The sequence below is a fragment of the Calonectris borealis genome, chromosome 2 (genome assembly GCF_964195595.1).
Source record: "Calonectris borealis chromosome 2, bCalBor7.hap1.2, whole genome shotgun sequence".
Lineage (NCBI taxonomy): Eukaryota > Metazoa > Chordata > Aves > Procellariiformes > Procellariidae > Calonectris > Calonectris borealis.
The window spans coordinates 138,328,701-138,348,969 of NC_134313.1; the positions used below are offsets into that span (position 1 = coordinate 138,328,701).

General features: G+C 37.3%; 1 protein-coding gene across 1 annotated transcript; it reads right to left on the bottom strand.

Annotated features, from left to right (window-relative positions):
- Window positions 1-300: 300 nt before the first annotated feature.
- LRRC72 (leucine rich repeat containing 72) lies at window positions 301-20,061 on the bottom strand. Its single transcript, XM_075140862.1, has 9 exons — window positions 20,040-20,061; window positions 18,205-18,313; window positions 14,696-14,765; window positions 11,712-11,793; window positions 10,148-10,261; window positions 5,748-5,837; window positions 3,566-3,730; window positions 2,304-2,331; window positions 301-710 (listed from the first exon to the last, which is right to left on the bottom strand). Exons 1-9 carry the CDS (start codon window positions 20,059-20,061, stop codon window positions 545-547), a joined length of 846 nt encoding a protein of 281 aa, XP_074996963.1. The 3' UTR covers window positions 301-544.
- Window positions 20,062-20,269: the final 208 nt, after the last annotated feature.

A 20,269-nucleotide genomic window follows, 5' to 3' on the forward strand; every position in this document is an offset into this window, starting at 1 on the left:
GGAGAATATTAGCAGCCACAGACAACAGCTAGATACCAGCATGCGTAAAAGCTCATGGTTCCACTGTATTGAGACCAAATTAGTATCCACATAAAACTAAGAGTTTTCAGTGCATTCATGCAGCACACAAATTAGCAAACTGAAACTTGAATACCTCTCAGAAATGAGAAAAGCTTAATGATTGCTTTCTCATGTTCTCCAGTAGGAACTATTCGGAATGAAATTCTTTATCCTTAGTTTCTTAAAAATTAACTTGCAGTTTAGCTTTAATAATTTCTGATAACAGAAGTATGGTAAGAATTGCATTTCAAGCAAATTTTATTGTAGCATTGCCACTATTTATCATTTGTTTTCTTAATTTCTTCACTCTCCATATTACATATCTGATGATAAAAGGAATGTTACACTAACTCTTTTTTTGCTGGAAGTTCATTTAATTAGATGCATGTTTTACTGTACTTGTTTTACAGAGATATTAACTTACTTAAGAGGCTTATCTCCACACTAGAGAGAGGAATAATTTTTTTCTTAAGGAAGAAAGCACTCATCTAAATTGGACTGTCAGCTTCTCATGGGGTTCTTCTACTTTGTTTTCAAGCTGTCTTTCTTGACAGGTGGCTACTTTGTTCCAGTCAACAGAGGAAAATTCCATTAGAGATCTTGTCATTGCCCGTAATAAAACGGCATCTTCGGGGTTCTCAAATGGTACTCTGCAAAAAGGACAAAGCAAATGCGCATTATCTGAATGCTTCCAAACTACTTTGGAACTTATTTACCACACACACTCTGTGTAGAAAGTGAAGTTAGAAGTCATGATGACACTAACAGTGAGGATTTGAAGATTTTAAATTTTTGGAAGGTTCCTTCTTTTACCAAATTTAATAAAGCAAAACAAAATGAGAAAAGGTCAGAATCACAGGATTCTAAGGAAAAAAATCATGCTATAAATTATTTAAAATACATTTATAGTAGACTTAAAAATGTTATTTTGTTTTCACTGCTTTTTTTTCTACAAAAATTATAATTGTTGTATACTTTTAATGCTCTGATTCAATGGAAATCATAAAACTAATTTTATGGTTTCATAGTGATATGATACCCATTAATGCAAATGCACACTTATTTCACCGTGGATCTTTTAACTAGCCACCATGCAAATACCCCTTCTCCAAGCTCTGAATGCAGAACACCGTGAGCTTGTGTTGTTCACGCATCCTGCCACAGCTGCAGTCTGGGAGAGAAAAGTGCAAGACGCACAACATCAATGCAGAATTGACGAGGATTTCATGTTAGACCAAAACCTTTTAACTCCAACACAATATTAAAAACTGGTATTATAAGAATTCATTTCATAAAGATGTACATGTAGCAACACACACCTAATATAAACTATGTGACTATTTCCACCGAGTAAAAAACACTTTGTCACATGCTCAGGTACCTTGCAAAGCCCAAGCATCTACATAAATAAGATGGAGAGGAAGCTGTGCATCCATTGTATCAATCAGGACAGCTAACTCCACTGAAAGCAGGAAAGAATTCATTTTTAAACATAAATTAGCTTGATTGTAAAGAGCTGTACTCAAAGTGAGTAGCTATATAAAATCAAATTGTTAAAGGATATCATGATATGTAGGCTTTTACAATTTCCTTTAATAAATCTTTGAAATATTTTCATAGGTACAGATGATAGAAAGTATAAACAAGCCTGATATCTGAAGTTTGTAAATTTACTCCTATAAAGATAGCATCTAAAAATGTCATCACATTAAAATGCAACCTTTATACTGCCTCAGTCCAGCCACAGAGATAACAGAGATAAGTTTTACATTTATTTCTATGATTTTGAAACCGAACAGACTAAAAGTAACATGAAGTACAGACTAAAACAGTTTTATTCTACATGTCAGTAATATTTTCCAGAGAATATGTATTTTTGAACAGCCAGTCAGGAGAAAGTTGTTTGGGCCATAATATAGAACAGCTATTATGATGCTCTAATACTTAAGGCATGCTTTCTCTAGTGATCAGTATTTGATCTTATAAATAAACAGCATTTTTATATACCCATTTCCAAATGTGGAATACCTTTCAATATTAAATTTCAGACAGCAGGGAGTAGGTTCTCATCAGAATAGTATAGAGTTGCAACTATGTTAAATACAAAAGACCAGAAAATTTTTCAAAAGCTCATTTTTACTGGACGTTTTCTCTGCTTAGGGCATTTTTTTAGGCATGAGAAGAGGAAAATAAGTAAATGCTTCAGAGATGCAAAAGAAAAAAAAGTCCAAAAAATTACTTACTTATTTGTGTGATTTCCAAATTCACAACCTATAACAAAAAGTTCAAATTAAGACATTAATGGCTGTACAGCATTTTGATTAGCTGAGGATTACCATCCTGATCCTAAATTGTTCAAATGAACTGAAAACTAGCAGATGATTGAAATGTTCAAGATCATCTTTTATTAAATTACTGTGGAAACAAATATTCTGTTGGGGTTTTTTTTTTAAGTTTATGTAGTTCTTGTATTTTATTTCCCGTAGACATACATTTCCATGCTTTTTTTTTTTTTTCACAGAAAAATGATGCCACTGTCTATATATGTGAATGATCGCATGGTAGAGATAAAGACAATTGTATGCCTACTTTGCTAATTATCAATAAAACAAAAAAAATTATTAAACATGATTAAACTATCCTTTTTTCCCCAACCTTTTCAAAATTATTGTTAAATACACTGCTTTCAGGTTTACTATTGTGATATATACATTAAAAAAGAATCAGTTATTTTATTACTGTTCCAAACTTCATCTACACTACCGTTTAAAATGCTACCATTTCAGTCATATATGCACAATATTGTTTTGCTTATTTTTAAAACATAAAAAAAGCAGATGAGATTGTGTGGGATTTCAAGGTTTGTTCTGGATTGTCATATGGTACAAGTCACAAGGTTCCAGGTGGTATTCACCTGCTTTCTTGTGCCAGGATCATGCTGTCTTCCAGATCTGAATGTTTTAAGAACTCTAAAAATTACTTTATATGCTATTATAAAACATCATTAAAATATTCTCAGCTGGGAAAGCATAAAAAGGAATCTGCTTGCAAAACTAGGCAAGATATGTAAAATTTAAAACACTGTTTAGAAGAAAATACTTTCTTCAAGAGATTATTTTATAAAAGCACTAGAGGGCATCAAAACTCTATGATGCTGATCACTGTCTGAGACTTAGCCTAGAATTGTATTGAGATGTTTTTAATTAAATAAAACTAAAACTAAACATTCACAAGACATATATTGAAAAAAAAAGAAATTTTGTTTGTTCAGCTATCTTTAAAGACAATTCTGTAACTACAGGGAGCGACTAGAACTTATTTGCCACAATACTCTTAGTAGAAGGGCTGCTACTACTACTTACTTTATGAAGCGATTTGGTTGAGTCCTTGACGCATTTATACTTTACTACTAAAAGCAATAACTTTTTATCAGATGAATGAAGAGAACTTTTTCTAATTCAAATCACCTAAAAATGTATGCTTTTCCTTACATTATTACAAATACCTGAGGGCATCATCAGTCTTCTGGCTGGCTGAATGCATCTGCTAGATCCCACTGTAGTCTCCAGGGGTGCATTTACTCTCTTTCCAAAAGCTATTGACTGCACAACACAAGACCTTTCGCGGTTATAAAGATGAAACGCTGACTCCCTTTCTCTTTGTGTAACTGCTGTTAAAAGGGATATAAAAATTTTATTTTTTTCTACCAACTTAAAAGGCTATCTATCTGCATGTAGAAGGTGATTCACTTTTTTTGTGCCGAGTTTTGTAACAACAGTAGTGTAAACCTGTGTAATTTCACAACAATTCAAAATGGGAACACAGAGTGATACTTCCTAAGGCTTTACAGTGAAGCCCTGTCCAATAAAATGAAGTTTTTTCTTTTGGGTGGAGTAGGATCAGAAGTTTTAAACCAAGAAACTAGAAAGAAAGACTTTTCATGCCGCTTAAATGAGATCTACTGCAGAAGTCAGTAAAGATTTGGAAGTTTCTCTGTAAATAGCAAAACCAAGTCCTGGTTCAAAGCCAGTTCAATTCCCATTGCTCAATTATAGAGAAAACTGTAGGAGTGCAATCAAAAGAAAAGCCTCAAATTTTCCTGTTTTGCACTTTAATTCAAAAATAACTTTAAATTTTAAACAAAGAGTTTGAGACTTAAGTCAAATAGGGGATGTTAACTTCAATGACATGAACTACATACTAATCTAGTACTTCAGCTATGGAACAGAAGTGAGCTAAAGGTTTAGAACAAATAACTGGCAGAAGCATTTTGAATTCAGGGAAGTTTTTAAGTCATGGTATCTAGGGGGCCAATTAGGAAGGAACTGCTGTAATCACGCCTGGAGGTAACAGAAGTGTGAGCACGTCTTGTGTAAAGGAGATAGCCAGGACTATGCTGTGGTAATGTTCCACAGATGGTGAAGCAGCTTTGTAATGTCAGAGAAATAGTTCACTAAATAGAAAGTGCAGGGTACAGCGTGATGCAAATTAATGACTCAAGTCTTAATCCAGGACTGATTACAGTATAACTTTATCTAGGAGACTAAGTCCAGGAAGTTTTACAGATGTGTTTCTAGAGCTGTAAATGCAACACGTATATTCCAGCACATTAAGCTTCAGTCATCGCTTCCTAGTCAAAAATGATCATTAGTAACAGTCTGACAGACGTGCTAAGCACAGGTGTAACACAAGACCAAATATTCAAGAGACTGGAGGTACCAGTGCAAAATGAATGTGTAAGCAAATGGGCATGTGGTCAGATCCAGCAGCTCCTCATCAACCCCTGACACACGCTGTGGCCCACCCACCAGCTTTCCTTCATGACAGAGCTATGCGGCCTGCCAGCACCTGCAGATGTCCTCTGGCTGCCTTGCTTAAGTCCTGCATCCCGATTCTCCTAGAGACTGGGAGCAGGTTTTCATGATTACATTGTGAGCAGGTTTTCAAGATTACATTGTTTCTTCTTGCTACTTTCTTACGAGGTCGAGCTGGGGAATCAACACCTCTCTCAGTGCTCTCCAGTAATTTTCAGTCCTCCTGCCAATCACATAGCTCTCCAAACACCAGAGACAAAAATCACCCACAGTTGATTTTCTGGGTCCACTGTGACACGTTTATGGATTGACTGATTTATCACCTGGCTATTCTTAAGACAATTTTTTATTCTGTAGAATTTTCAGTAGATAAGCTGTGAAAGCTCTCTTGATGATTTATGAAGATTTATATTTGAAAGCTTGGTCAGCATGTACCTCATCAAGAAATGTGCATATACATATTTAAACTGTACAGAAACATGTAGATAGCTGAGGATATTATGCATATCTAAGTAAACACGCTCACCCATGTGAACATACCAGTTTGAACGCATAAATGTAGGTACATGTTTCTAAGCACAGGCTTTCATCTGTCTTACCCAAAAATATATAGACCAAGATACAAGACAAACATACACAATTTAAATAGAAAGACAGAATCAAAAGCATTTGGCAAAGTAAACTGTTCATGACATGAACATGTCTGCTTGCTTGACAAATCTTGCAAAAAATGAGTATCTGTTAATTAGATCTTTTGCTGTATCAACAAGTGCATGTAAAAGAACAGGAAAGATTAATTCACTTATTTTTCCAAACTGATTAAAACCAAAAGCAACTGTGAATGCTTTGTGAGAAGAGGAAAGCAATCCTTACACTTCCTGTCAAGTAGCTGTACTGAAGGAAGGGAGTATATCACATAAAGCCGGTAGTCTGGGTCTTGTGCCAGAGGATTATCGAATAGGTCTGCAAAATGTATACAGAAAAAACAAACACCACCACAAAAGAACAAATCAGCAAAAGAAAAACAACTAACTTAGCAAGGCAGGAAAATTAAAGACCACTAGTAGCCAAAGATTTTGTACAAAATATTATCAAATTCAAATTGTTCTTATGCTAGGTAAACAAAGCACAGTCTCTTTACACATACAAAATTACTCAACTACACATGGACTGCAAGAACTGTCTTATTGCAGAATATGCAAAATACCACAGGCAAGAATGGAGTAAAGGTGCCATCATGCACTCCAAACCTTTGAAGTTTTTCTTCTATTTTTTATGATATACAGACAAAACCACTACATGTTTGCCTTTGATTTTCTTATGTGTGGTTAGGTGATGCTTATTTTAAATAACAGTAGTCTTTTAGGTGTGACAGCTTAAAGGTAAGACACAAAATTTGTAGGGGGAGAGAGTTATTAAAACCAGATAAGCGTTAGGACACCTAAGGCTTTATCATAGCTGGTAATAAAGTATTTCCCATAGACACAATATAAAATGTAAATACCCAGTCTTCTGATGTTTTGACAGATGATGAGTTTGAAAACTCAAGAAACTTAGAGTAAAATGTTTAAAAGGGCCTAAGTTCCTGAGAACCTGGGTCCCACTAAGTTTCATTGAGACTTGACGTACCAAGCTCCAACAGCCCAATAGCAACTTGACTAAAATACTTACGTTCAGGTTCACATTACCTGAATAACCAAACCTTTGCAACACAGAGACAGGTATTAATGCCAGATCAGTTTGTTTCATGAGAGTGATATCTGAGGTTGATTACAATAGAAACTGTCTCATTCCCAGATCAGCTAACAAACAAACGAACAAGTGGTATTGGGTGTTTTTTTTCCTAAATGAAAAACATAATAATGCTATTTATTTTTCTCATTATACAAATTCTGTTCTTCTGGGACAGTGAAATAAAAATAATCAGAAGGCTGCTACCTTGAGACCAGAGCAGGGAAAGCAAATCTTAAATTAATAATTTTGACAACTTCTACCAAGTTCTACACTGGCCTGTTTCTCTCTATAAGGAGAGGCTGTGGCTAATGTTCACCCTAGGGCAAAAAACCCTCTGTTATATGTCCTTTTAGCAGTTATGGAGGGAAAGATGGTATTACAGAACCAAATAAGAGATACTAAAAGAAGAAAAAAAAGTCCGGAAATATTCCGCACAGATTTCTAAACTACAAGATGTCATTTCTTGTTCTTCAGGATAAGTATGACTGCCAAAGAGGGCTCAGTGCTTGATGCAATTTAGCAGTTATTTTGAGGGCACAGTAAGACTGGAATGGACATTTGGTATCTCCCACACAGAAAACGCCTGTTCATGCATTCAGAGGAGAACTTAAAATATTTTAATTCTTCAACAAGTTTTAAAAAAACACTGTACTTAGAAGTAGTAAGAGACCCACACGGTGGCAGCAAAAGAAAGTTCCATTTTTAACAAACAAAGTAGTATATAGCTATTCTTTTTATAAAGTGTTAACAGAAGGAATATTTGGTATATATCTGATAAGTCTGTTCTTGAGTCAAGAAAACACGTGGTAGCATTCCAGAGAGAAAAATGTTTCAGAAAAATCTCTAAAAGCAGGTACGTTTGGTGTCTCAAGCAGTAGTGGAATGGAATGGAGATTCAAAAGAAGTTTTTCCGAGGCACAAACCCGGCTTGATACTAAGTACTTCTGAATCTGGACGCTACCTGGAGCATGTCCCTCCTCATCAACACCGACTTGTAGGTTTGTTTTAGAGCATATGAATTTTTCGACTTCTCATTCTTACAATAAATCCAACCATTGTATGGATCAAGATGGTCTTATTTTACAAAACATCTGGGATCAATTCTCGGCTCTGCTATCTACTTTCTTGTCAAGGTCATGCAATTTAACTTTTACAAATTAGGGATAATGCATTCTTCTTCCACAGTTTTGTCTGTTTTCTCTATTTGGAGTGTAGGAAAACAGTGTGCCTATCCCACATGGGGCAGAAAGGAACTACTGCGGTAGAAACACAGTCAAGAACAAAAAGAGTTTTCTGAGGTCTAGCAGCAAGATGTTATCAGCTGCGGATAATAAATCAGTTGAGGCAATTTGCAGAGTACATAACGAAAATCTTGGATTCCAAAAGGGAGATGTGAGCACAAGGTGAGCCTATAAAGAAATCCTCCGTATCTCCCAAAAGGCTGCAGTTGTGAGCAACCCGTTCAGTAAATCTTTAGAAGCTGAGTGTCTTCCCTAAACGCCTGATGAAGAATGGTGTTATGCTACAAATCCAGTGCAGGGCAGTGGCTAAAAATCACAAGAGAGCCTTAAGGAAGAGAAATGCAACATTTTGGCAGCTGGATGCTACTTCTGAAGTGAACAATAATAGCGTATTAAACTGCCCCATTTTAATAGCTCTAATGTCCCCAAGAGCTACAAAATAATAAAGTGTTATTATGCATCCAGAAGTTCTGTTGAAGGCTAGTAAGTGGTTTTTTTTAATCGGATTGTCCAGCGATAAAAAAGATCTACCTCACAACAGTGAGAACTCTCCCATTACCAAAACAGTTTTTATTTTATAAAGGTGAATTATGGGCACAGGCCTTTTCAAAGCTACACAGTGCAAATTTTGCACCCATTTCACATTTCTTAATATTGCAAGTAGGCAAATAAATGATATAGTAATATGATATGATATATAGGATACGACTTTTAAAATTTATTTTGTTCATTTACTGCTGTCATTTACTTCAAATATGACAGTACATTTTATTAAACCTTATTAATAGAGCCCTGTCAATTTGAGAACTCATTATTATGAAATCTCTTTGAAACAAACACACTGACAATTTTTTCATGACCACAAAGGTCAAAAAGGAATGATTATAAAGTTAAGGTTATTAAGGTTATTAAGTTTCTTCCACTGATTAGCATTTATTCTCATATCTTTGAACTAAAGAACATTTTTTCTGTCAGGGTAGATTGGCATATTCTATATATTGTTTGCTGGTTCTCTTAAACACTTGCTTTTCTATCACGGTGGCCAGTCCAATATGCACCCAATTTTCACTGTCTTTGTGACTGCCATTCACAATAACTCGGCAGCACTTTAACTATTTGCTATTTGTCTTTATTTCCCACAAATGGTTGCAACAAGCACAACAAACTCCCTGTGCTTGTTGAAGCTCCTTATTAATTGGTGGCTATAACATTAAATTCAAGTGACTGCACCATTCATACATAGGATGTCTGGCCAGACTTTGCCTAATCACTTCAAACTGTATTCTTAAATGGACTATCTTTTTAAGCTTGCATATAATGAAAAAAATTACAAAATTTGGCTGGCATGTTATCTTCCTAAACACTTGATTTGTTTTTTAATTTTGGCCCAGTGTCAAGTTCAATTAAAAGTGTGCTTTTCTAGCCATATTTTCCTTTCCCGCAATCAGACATTCAGTTTTTTGAATGCATAAGGAGGTATGGCTTGATGACATTCACCTCCATTAATTGTGTCACTAAGACGCGAAACTTGTTTCCTGTTTTCTCAAAATACTGAGCGTTTGGCATGACCTATGACAACATTCTTTTAGGAACCGTGGAAAAAGACTGCTTAGACTTTCACTTTCAATAGGTTAATAGCATATAATCCTACTTTCCCTAGAGGCTACTTTTTACATTGTAACTTAGTGGCACCAACAGTGTCCTGTATAACTTTGAAATTTCAGAGCCTATGCTACTTTCATTTCCAGCCAGTATATCAAAAAGTATGCTACTTAACAGATATTGTTATACTTAGTATCTAAAGTATATTTATTCTTAGACTCTAGAGATCCATAGAGTCTGCCAAAAAGATGCAGAAAGTAAGTTCTATGAGCAACAGAATTAATGAGGTAGGAATTCGGGTTCTATAACCTATCACTCACATACTCAATAGCAATAACACCCGTTTCTCAACTCCCTTCACCTCTATGATAATCTCACTGTACTCCCATGTTCCCTTACAAAAAGGTAGCTGTAAACTGCTTTGACTGCCTCCAAGCTACTCATCCAGGAGACTGGCTAGCCGGCAGCCAAAAAGAGTTAACTTCTGAACTCATTTGGCAGCTTTTTCTTAGTTGAGGTACTCTCTGTGGAATTTTCACGTCTGAGAGATCTCTTCCTTCTGTCAAATTTGGTTGAAATTGATAATTAGCTTCAAAAGCTATTGGCAAATGATGAGGAAACAGTCAAGAAACATCCTGGTAAGAAACACTAAAAAACTACAGCTCGCTGTTCTGCAAATTAAAAATAAGGTATTACTTAGGGTCTGCAAGCTTATCATTCCTTTCAATTCCTTCACCGTTTTACCAAGGTTTTTTAACTGGTTGTTGTGAAGAAACAGAATCTGTAACACACGTAAGTGTTTCAGAGCACCTGAAATAAAATGGAAAAGAATTAATTATTCTCACCGTACCTGAGTGCCTTTATTAGATAATTATTTTGTTATGCTGCACACTGAATTTGATATTCTAGTCATCCATCTATACCTGCCTTTTGGTAACACCTTGCATGAGATTAGTAAAAGAAAAAAATTATCAGAGATTTCAATATCCCTTTCATCTTTCTAGTCACATGCTTTGAACATATGCCTAACTTTTTTCATCTCAGTTCCTCCCATTTGTCCCCATCACCCTTGCCTCAAGAGATCAACGTCAACTGCATCCTCTCTTCTTCCTCCCTTCCTTCCTCCTATATTCCAGTAATCTTTGATTAACTCTTCTTCACTTCCTTTTACACTTACCTAATATCACCTTTGCCTCACAAGCAATAAATAGTGAATTCCTTAGAAAATAGCTCAGTATTTCAAATAATTATTAATGTATTAAAAAGTTATTACAAAATATTGCTGTGGCTGACCCAAACTATGTGTTCACATCCTCACACTATCAGGCTTAGACATCTCATTTTCCAAATTCTACACAGTATTTCTGATTCACATTTCTCTACCAATGATACTTGCCCTTCTGCTTACCCGTATTTTGGTATCTTCTGTACTGTCTCTTGTGCCCATATGTCTCTTTCTTTCAAATATTCACTTTTCTCAAAATTTCACAGAAACTAATCAACATCATTTCTCATCCCAACATTTTATAGGGCAGAGAAAAGTAAAATATGAACATTTAAAATGTCTAAAATATACACAAATTTATTATGCTTTGGCCTCTTCATTCACAAATTCACTAGTCTGGTACAGCCTCTTTAATCTACAAGAGCAAGCATAACTGAAATAGAAGTGTAAGACAGATGTAATTTTACAATAAAACAGTTTTGCAGTAACTTTGCAAAATACTTCTGATTATAAATGTAACTATATGATGAAGAAACTGCAGAACCTTAGTGACTACCTTACAAGTGGGACAACTTATTAATTTATTACCCTTTTATTTTCATGTTAAGTCTGTCAGCGCTGCTATCAGTTTTGCATCATATAAACGTAAATAGCTCTCAAAAGGTACTTCTATCAGCCTATAGACTACCTGGTCAGCAAGAGGACTACAAATCATCATGTAAAAAGAGCTCTGCGTTTTCATTTTCAATATGAAATACGGTCATGAAAGATCAAAAATATTTTACAATTGCCTGACATTAAAGTGAATGACATTTCATCTCTTAGATCAGGATAAACATATCACCTTATTGCCACTCAAGTATGCTGGAACAATCAAATCTCTAAGAAAATAATTAACATGTATTGTTATGCATACATAGGAGCTTTCAACCATTAAGTTACCTGCTGTCATTCACTTTTATAAATTTGAATGCCAATACACGGAAAAGAAAGTATAGGCCTCTGCCCAGCTATCTAAAAAGGGAAGATTGGTACCTGATATATCTGTAAGTTCATTATTGTTGAGATAGAGTTCAGTCAAGCAATAGTTTTTCATCAAGAAAGTTAAATCTTGGATCTGAAATCAGAGTTCGGAAAACTGTTACATGTCAGTCTAAATTTAACTTTGGAGAAGTATAAACACAGCCTCTTGAAAACTTTAGGTAGTTTCTTATATTTCTTTTTAAGACTCTTGGTTTAAGGATTCTCTTGACAGCTGAACCTTCATTAGAAATGCTAATTACACATCAAATACACATACGACAGCCTTACCTAATTTTTTGAACTACAAATTTAATATTTCAATATTAAAATTTAACAGATGTCATTGAATTACTGGTCTTCACATTTTCGTCTACTTCTACTCACATTTGAAATATTTTTTATTGTGAGAACATCCTTGTAGGATGTAATAGTTCTACGTTGATTTAAGAATATTCCTGAAATATATCCTTGGAATAAGCCCAGCATCTAGTTTTAAAATTATTTCTTCATCAGCAGGTCCAAAGAGCACATATTTGTTCTAAATTTCAAAAAATGACATTTAAACAGATTTACAGAATCAATTACAATTACAGGGAAAAAAGTGTATGTATGGGTATATTCCCAATAAAGAGTTATCTTCAGTCCCTATGAAACCTCATCCCCTCGCTTGGTGAAGCTCATTTCTAATATTGGCCTGACTTCAGTGCAAGGCAAAGTATATGCAATGGGATACCAAGCTGACCATTATAATAGTTGAGAACTGGGAGTACTAATGGTGCCTAATGGTATTTATCCTACAGTTTAAATGCAAGAACAACAAACAGAATTTTATTCCTGACACTGCTTTGATTTCTGTGATGCAAAGTCATTTGTTAATGGGGGAATGTGCCACTGATTTTAAAACAGCTTGAATTGTGCCACTGATTTTAAAACAAATATGCTTTGCTCTGTGTATTAACAGTATCTGAAAGTTGGAAGGAGAATAAGACAGAGGTTTTTCCATTCCTAAAGTTCTCTGAAATCCTCTGAGAAAAGATACTCTAAAGTTCAAAATAATACCATTCTCTGAGTCTTGTTTCACCTCAGAAAAACTTGGCTCAGTGAAACAAGTAATATTCTACAAATAAAAAAATCCTACTCTTCACAATGATTACTCTAGCTTGTATAGTGTAAACACCACCTATTGTATATAGTGGTGTTTCTATCTTTGACAAGTTTGGTTTTTTTAGGATCATTTGAAATGTACTTTTTTCTGATAAAATTATTGTGACGCATTTTTAAGGAAAGAAAAAAAGATCTCAGATCTTCTGAGTTCAGACAATATGCTCCCCTATTAGAGCATTTAGCTGAGACTTCTCCTAAAGCCACCGAGTGGCTTCTCCACACCAGTTATATAGAAAATGACATTTCCACACGAGTTATACAGAACAAGAGAAGAATGCTCTTTGTTACTGCTTATGTAGGAAAGTGAGATCTGTGCAAAAATCAGATTTATTTATCTTTTATGGTCAGCAAGATCAGTTCTGCATAGTCATCAGGCCATTTCCTCTTATTCTTCAGTGTCCTTTAGAAATACAAGGGAAAACTTTATTATATCTGTGATTTTAGTTCAACCTTTTAATGTATCCATATTTTTGCTTTTTTTGAAAATAGTTGGATAACCACAGGTCTTTCAATGAAGTCGACATACGGTTCTATATAATTGATGTTAGCCTGGGGCAGCAGATATACATACACTCCTAAGTGACATGGAATGTAAATTTATTTTTTCTGCTGCTCACAAAGCTACTTATTTACCTGAGCAAGCAATTCTGGTGTTTTAAGAACTTGAGCCCATTGTGAAAGTCATGTAAAATACTGCACGGTAAGATATTTAAAAGCAGGTTAGAAATTCGTGGGTTTTATCGCTTTTCTTGCTTTTTAATTACCAGTGGCTAATGGTGAAGGTTTGGATTCAATTCAACCATTTAATAATGGTTGGCTATGTATTTGGAGATTTCTAAATAAGATAATTCTACTGTCAAGTAGATGATTTTGTGTAAGATACAATGTGCTTAGACTTGGCTGGAAACTGTAGTGTCCGGAGATTTTGACAGAGCATTGTCTTAAAACCCCTACAGGATATAATAAATTCTATAATCTAGAGTTGCACAGATGGAGAAAGTAAGGCATGTGGTTTGTGTATCTGATTTATGACCATACAGTGCATTGGAAACAAGAGAAATTAATGTGGCCCAATATCATACTCTAATCATTCGCCTGGAAATCTCTCTTAAATCGAACACGTTTAGGAGACACAATAGCCTGCATAACGGCAGAAGACAGATACCCCCATGAACCCTAGCATTGCAGTGCTACTTCCTGAGCACAGGGAGAAGCACATTTCAAAGAGTTATATGTCACTCCTGTGCGCATGAGGGCAAAAAGGAGTCTCACCTCAACAACCAGCCTGCCAGGAAATAAACTATGCATGTCTGTGAGGGCATAAAAAAAGAGCTACGCATTTCCTGCAGTCCATTCCTTTCCCGAAAAACTAGGAATCCCAGAAGTTGTTATAAGAATACCTTACAGCCATATCGCCCCTCGGTCTGTTCCAAGAGCTGCCCACTCTGGTGGGCAGGGTATACTTGCTACACTGGAAACTGCTATCCCAGACCTCAGGTATCGGTATGCTATCAGGCAATTAGTTCTAAATATACTCAATCTTTCTTTTTATTGGTAAGGTATTAGCACAAAACCTCCGCTTCTTAAATACACAAAATTTATAAATGTTATCTGAATTTAAAGGAAAATATATCAGCTTATACTCTGTAACGTAAAACAAAATACTGTTTCTTCAAAACTGTCATATTTAAATCAGTTAAATTTGCCTGGAAATTAAAAATAATTTATTAGCTTGACAATTATATAATACTTTATGTTAGAAAAATTACGAAATAATAATAATCAGGGAGTATAGACGCATTGTTCTGCTCTTTAAAGGAATACCGTATTACCTTATTGTTGTTAATCCACAAATACCTTAACCTATGAAACCGTGACAGACTTGGGATACTTCTTAGTCCTCTGGTGGAAGAAAAAAAAAAAAAGAGTAACAAATTTCTTAACATTAATGGTGCTTAATCACTTTATAAATGGTAGAATTTTTTATAAATAATATTATGCAAGCACTGAAAAGCCACACTTCTGTAGAAATCATAGCAGAGAAAGACACAAAGAACAAGATGGCAGAGAGAGTGTAAGCATTCTACACACCTGAAAGCATAACAAAGCAGCAGGTGGTAAAGAAATGGGAACAAACTAAGTGACACATTAATTTTTTTTCCATAACAGCATTTCTTTTTTCTTTTCCCAGGGAGTACGAGTCTCATGTCCTTTGCAGTTTGTAGACACTGCTCCGAACACAGAAGTTTGGCATCCTGGGGACATAAACCTAACAGGAAAATTGCTTTGAAGGTGCAGTGTGGATTGTCCAGCCACAATGCCAGAGAAGCCAACAGAAGACAGACACCAAGCACATCAATGTACATTTCTTATTATTTTCATATTAGTGCACACTGTGAAATCTTTTGCCCTTTTTTCACCCTTCTTCTCTCCTGTCCTCATATAAACTTACTATTTACTCAGATTCATTAACAGTCTTGTTTTAAATAAAACTGCACATCCACTGAGGCTGGAACTATCTCCTATGTGCTGGTAGGGTTTTTGGTTTAACTGTGTATCTAGCACTTCGAGTTGCTAGTGTACTATAAATAACAGATTACCTACTAACCAGAAAATATTAGTGAGGTGCCGAGTAATTTTCACTAATTGCTCCTCCTTATTTTTCATCGCTTTAAATAAATGTTCTTGATTTCCTCTAGAATAATTATAGATGACCTTTACATGACAAATTTAAATTGACTTAATAAAACTTTCCTCATATATTTTAACATGTTGCAAGTCTAGGGCCAATATTTCAAATAGAACTAACAGGATTGATAAAAATTAACCGCACGTCATCAGCCTAAAATGATCTGCCTGTTTTCCAGCTGTGAAGCCTAGTCTTTAGTTTCCATGTTTGTTTGTTTGTTTTTTCAACAAACTCTCCAGATACAGACAAGGGGGGAGTGGGCACCTTTTCTGATCTGGCATTTGAAAAAAAAATCTGTCAAGAGCAAACCCTACAAAGTTGAGGTGCTGTACTTTTATTCCCCTGTATTACTGAAATTAGATTATCCCATGTTGCTACTTTGTTAAACTGTTTATTTGGCTTCCTCAAATAACCCTTAAAAACAAACCCTGCAAATACGTATTTATTTGTCTACTGACACAAGTAACCAGAAAATACATTACTGCAAGTAGTAAAGACAAGCAGATGAGTGTTGATAGGACATACAGAGCTCTTACAGAGCTACTATCTAATTCTTCTGTGTAGTTCTACCTGTACACCCCTGAAATATTTTCAGGTAGCAAGGCCAAAATTTCCTCATATTCTTTGTCACTGCCATTCTACACCTAGTTTACAGGTTTACATTTTAATTGGCTTTACTCCCTCTCTAGTAATAGACTCATCTTGACTATCTCCAAGCCTTGATCTGTTTGGGTTTTTTTTTTTTTTCTGGTATTAAGGCATTTAATTTGCCCCAGGTAGAGCTTAATTCCTCTAACATTTTAAAAGAGCCTGTCCCTTTCTGTATGCCTTCCAGACTTTGCATGTCTCTTACAAACTGATCCTTTCTGGCCTGCAGCACTCTTTTCCTACCTACTGCTAAGTTAATCAGTTTTCCTAGGATGACAGCTTTCAGTGTCCAAAAGTACATTTTTTCATGTCCCTTTAATAGTAGCGGTTTAAAAATATAAACTCATTCCCTCTTATTTGATTGACTTTAATTATTATTTTTTCATTTTCTTATTTCAGCCAGTAGAAAATTATGTCAAGCCAACAGTTAAGGAGGCATGATCTGATACTGAGATTGGCTGAGGTTCAAGGTTTATATAAATTGGTATAGAATAAAAGGAATTCACTTCTTTCCAATCATCAAAGAAGCCAGCTTGCACCATTTTTCTCAAAATGGTTTAATGGGAAGACAGATCACTTCTATATCTGCCATCTGAACATTTCTTTTTATTCCATACCAAAAAATATTTAAAAGCCAGTGAGGGCACACATTTAAGTATTTAAAATCAGAGAATGTGCCTATTAAGACTATATACACAGTCTTAATTGTTTTACACATAGGCATTATAATAATTTTCTTGTATTGTTTAGAAAATATATATATGCATCTTGTAATTTTCTCATTACTTAAACTTCTCCCTTAGATTTTATGTATGTTTTCTTCTTTCTAAAATACGTATTTTAATGATTTTGGCAGTAACTATATGTTTTAAATTTTCTTTTCACAAAGCATCAAATACTTTCTTGGTGTAAATCAGGAGATGGGCTAAGGAATTTAAAGATATGAGTGGGCACATTTAGATTTTAAAGATCACCTGATTTCCACTAAAAATAGGCTAGACAACATTGAAATCCCTTAACACCTTTTTTTTGCATTCAAAGGACCTAGAGACCTTGAAAACCTTGTCCCTGAATTATTAAACTACATTAGCTCTTTATATATGATATCAACTGTACAAACACTAGATGCAGTTGTGAGGCTGCAGACAGGTATGCAACACTTGGAATTATGCCCTGGCCAGAAATTCAAAGTACGCTTTCCAAAAACTTTGAAGTATGCCCTGTCACATATCCATCTTTCTATGGTAGCCTCTCAGCATCCTACAACATATACCTCTATCAACCTAGATCACCCACAGGTTCATGAAAGCTTTGCCTTCCTTCACTTAGCATGCTTTCCTCTCCTCATCTGCCCTACATCTTAACCTGTTTCATAAAGCTCTCAGGGGAGATCAGTTCTCTGATCAGTATTGCCAGCCCCAAACAAGTGTTCCTGTACTTGTACTCACTTCATGTTGCCTTGCCCTGCCCTCCCCTCAATTCTTAATAGTAGAGAAGCAGATAATTTCAAAGGTGCTACCAATGAGTTTTACTGTTGCAATAACAGATTTCTTCAGGGAGGTCAGAAATTTGGCAGTTCTTAGACTGGGCAGGTCCTGTGTTTTTCATTTGCCTTCTTGATACTCTTTCCACCCAGCCTTACGAGCCAGTTAGAACAGGCAGAGATCAGCCCATTAAGCCTCACTCCTCTGCTCCCTGTGGTAGAAGTTCATGCTGTGAACTTACAGACCCTCGAGCAATTGTGGGTTGCTGGAGAAGGATTGTGTATCTAGGGCTGAGGCAGTTAACTACTTCTGTGAGTACAGCTCTGCTGTGTATGTCAGTCTATCTTCACCATTTCTTCCTATACAACATGTATGGACTAGGTATAAATATGATTTACTGATATTTCACATACAAGTGATGTTCAGAGAGTATCTGATACAGAAAGCACTATGAAAGGTTACCATTTACTGTGTCCTCTACTTTTAGTAAAAGCCAAACAGAGAAACATATTTTACTTACTGTCCAGCCAGATACAATACTAAGACATCCACATTCCTCTTAAAGCCACAGATCTTCAGCTGTTTTTCTACTGCCTGACAGTATACAGTAAATTTGTCAGCGTAAGATACTGCATAATTATAGATTCATTACAAAATATGCATATTCAGTGTCTAAATTAATATGCACACCAAAATTAATATATGCACCACAGCACCTTGCAAACTGTAACATAGTCCAAGAGAGATAAAGAGGTATTAAATTAGCAGCCTCTATTTTAAATTGATAAAAATACTCCAAAAATTGTTACACTTACACTAATTTTCTTTTCAAGTAATTTTTCATTACTTGAAACAGTAATGTCTGTTGACTGGAGAATGCGCTTCTCACTCAGATCAGCCAACCCAGTAGAGGTGGTCAACAAGAAAACTGCTTACTTTGCAATACAGTTGCAACTTTATTTTATGCAACTTTCCTTTATGCATGTGACGTTTTAAAATTACGCATGCAGAAAACTCTGCTTGTACGTTTAATTTTGAAAAATGTAGACACAATTTTGATTTTCAGAGTATATTACTGATGTGCTATGATTTGTAAAAGCAATGAATCCTAGTTACATAAGGATTATGGATCTCAGTTACTAGCGGTTGATAAAAAGGAAACCGTCTTATCAGAAAAAAATGGTTTTACTACCCAAGTTATTATGCCCAACATCATTAAGATCACTATCGTTTAAAACACAAAATTGGTATAATTTTGCAAATACAAAATGGCTTGGAAGCACTGACAGGCGTGTCTAGAGCGGCCTATATTGGCTGCACAATGACTCCAGTGTGTTCCGGGCGTATTGAAGAGACATACAGTAACTGTGGCTGCACTTGCAAATGTGCTGGACCTGTGGCACTTTCTGAACAGAGGAAGCAAGGAGCTCGCGGAACTTGCAGTGCGCACTAGCCCCTTACTCCACACAGCTGGTGTTGGGCCATTTGCCCAGGAACTCAAAATGGCCAGGAGCCTGACCACAGCTGTCAGGTAGGGGAAAAATCCAGGACAAATGGATGTATTTTTTTTTTTTCTACAGACACAAAATCTGCAGATGGAACAAGAGGTGCTATTTGGAGAAAAGCAGCTGTGCGATAGCCCCAGGCGTCCCCGAGGACTGCAGAAAACGCGCGGCTGCCAGACATACCGATGGGGAACGCAGGAACAGAAATCCCAGATACTGCGTCCGACAGCCACGCTCAAGAAGCCTGTGCCCCAAGATTCGTATTTCTCAAACTCCATTATTTGAGACTTCATCCCCTCCCCGCCCCGGGAGCCCCCTTCCCCATCAGCCCCGTCTCTCCACCACACCACCGCGCGGCCCGAGGCCCTGGCAGGGCCCCCAGCCGCTCCCGCGGAGCTCAGGTGTGCGGCTTCTCCCGGCCAAGTCCTTCCGTCGCACAGTGGTTGGGGCCGGCTGCCTCGCAGGAGCCGAGCCGAGCCGAGCCGCCCGCTGCCGCCCCAGGGCGGCCGGGGAGTGGCGGGGCCGGCCCCCGCTGCCAAGGCGAGCGGGGGAGGTTAGCGCCTTCCGCCGCCGCGGGAGGACCTGCGCACCCCTTCATTTGGTGTGCGGTAGCGAGCTCTCCCCTCTCCTCCGCGCCCCCGGCCCCGCAGAGCGAGGGGGCGAGGCCGGCGCCGCCTGCCTGTGGGGCCGGGCCGGGGGCGCTGCGGGGGCGGGTGGCCTGCGAGGGGCCGCGCTTGGGGCTGCCGCCGTTCAGAGCGGCGGCGGGCGGGAGGCGGGGGAGCAGCGCGGGCCCTGGCGGCGCGCCGGGGCCGGGTGAGGGGAGAGGCCGCCGCTCCGCTCACCTGCCCACTGGCGCTTGCCGCCGCCGCCATTTTAGAGTCCCGTTCCTAGGCGGCCGAGGGGAAGGAGCACGAGCCACGGGGGGGTGCCAGAGGCCGGCCGGGCGTGGCGGTCCTAGCGCTCCCTTTAATGGCGAAAGGGGAGCCTGAACCTCTGCTGGGCAGCCCGCAGCTGGGCGTTAATCCGGACAGGGCTTCGCGTCGGGGGAAGGAGGTCGAGGGCGAGGGAGGGGCGCCTCCC

What these genes read in the sequence shown, in the direction of transcription:
- LRRC72 (XM_075140862.1), bottom strand. Translation starts at nt 20,061, where the DNA reads ATGGCGGCGGCGGCAAGCGCCA. An exon ending in GATAAGCTTGCAGACCCTAA is followed by an intron (nt 5,838 to 10,147) that starts GTAATACCTTAT and finishes TACATTTTGCAG; the next exon opens with ACCTATTCGATAATCCTCTG. An exon ending in TTTGGAAATCACACAAATAA is followed by an intron (nt 711 to 2,303) that starts GTAAGTAATTTT and finishes TCCTTTTTGCAG; the next exon opens with AGTACCATTTGAGAACCCCG.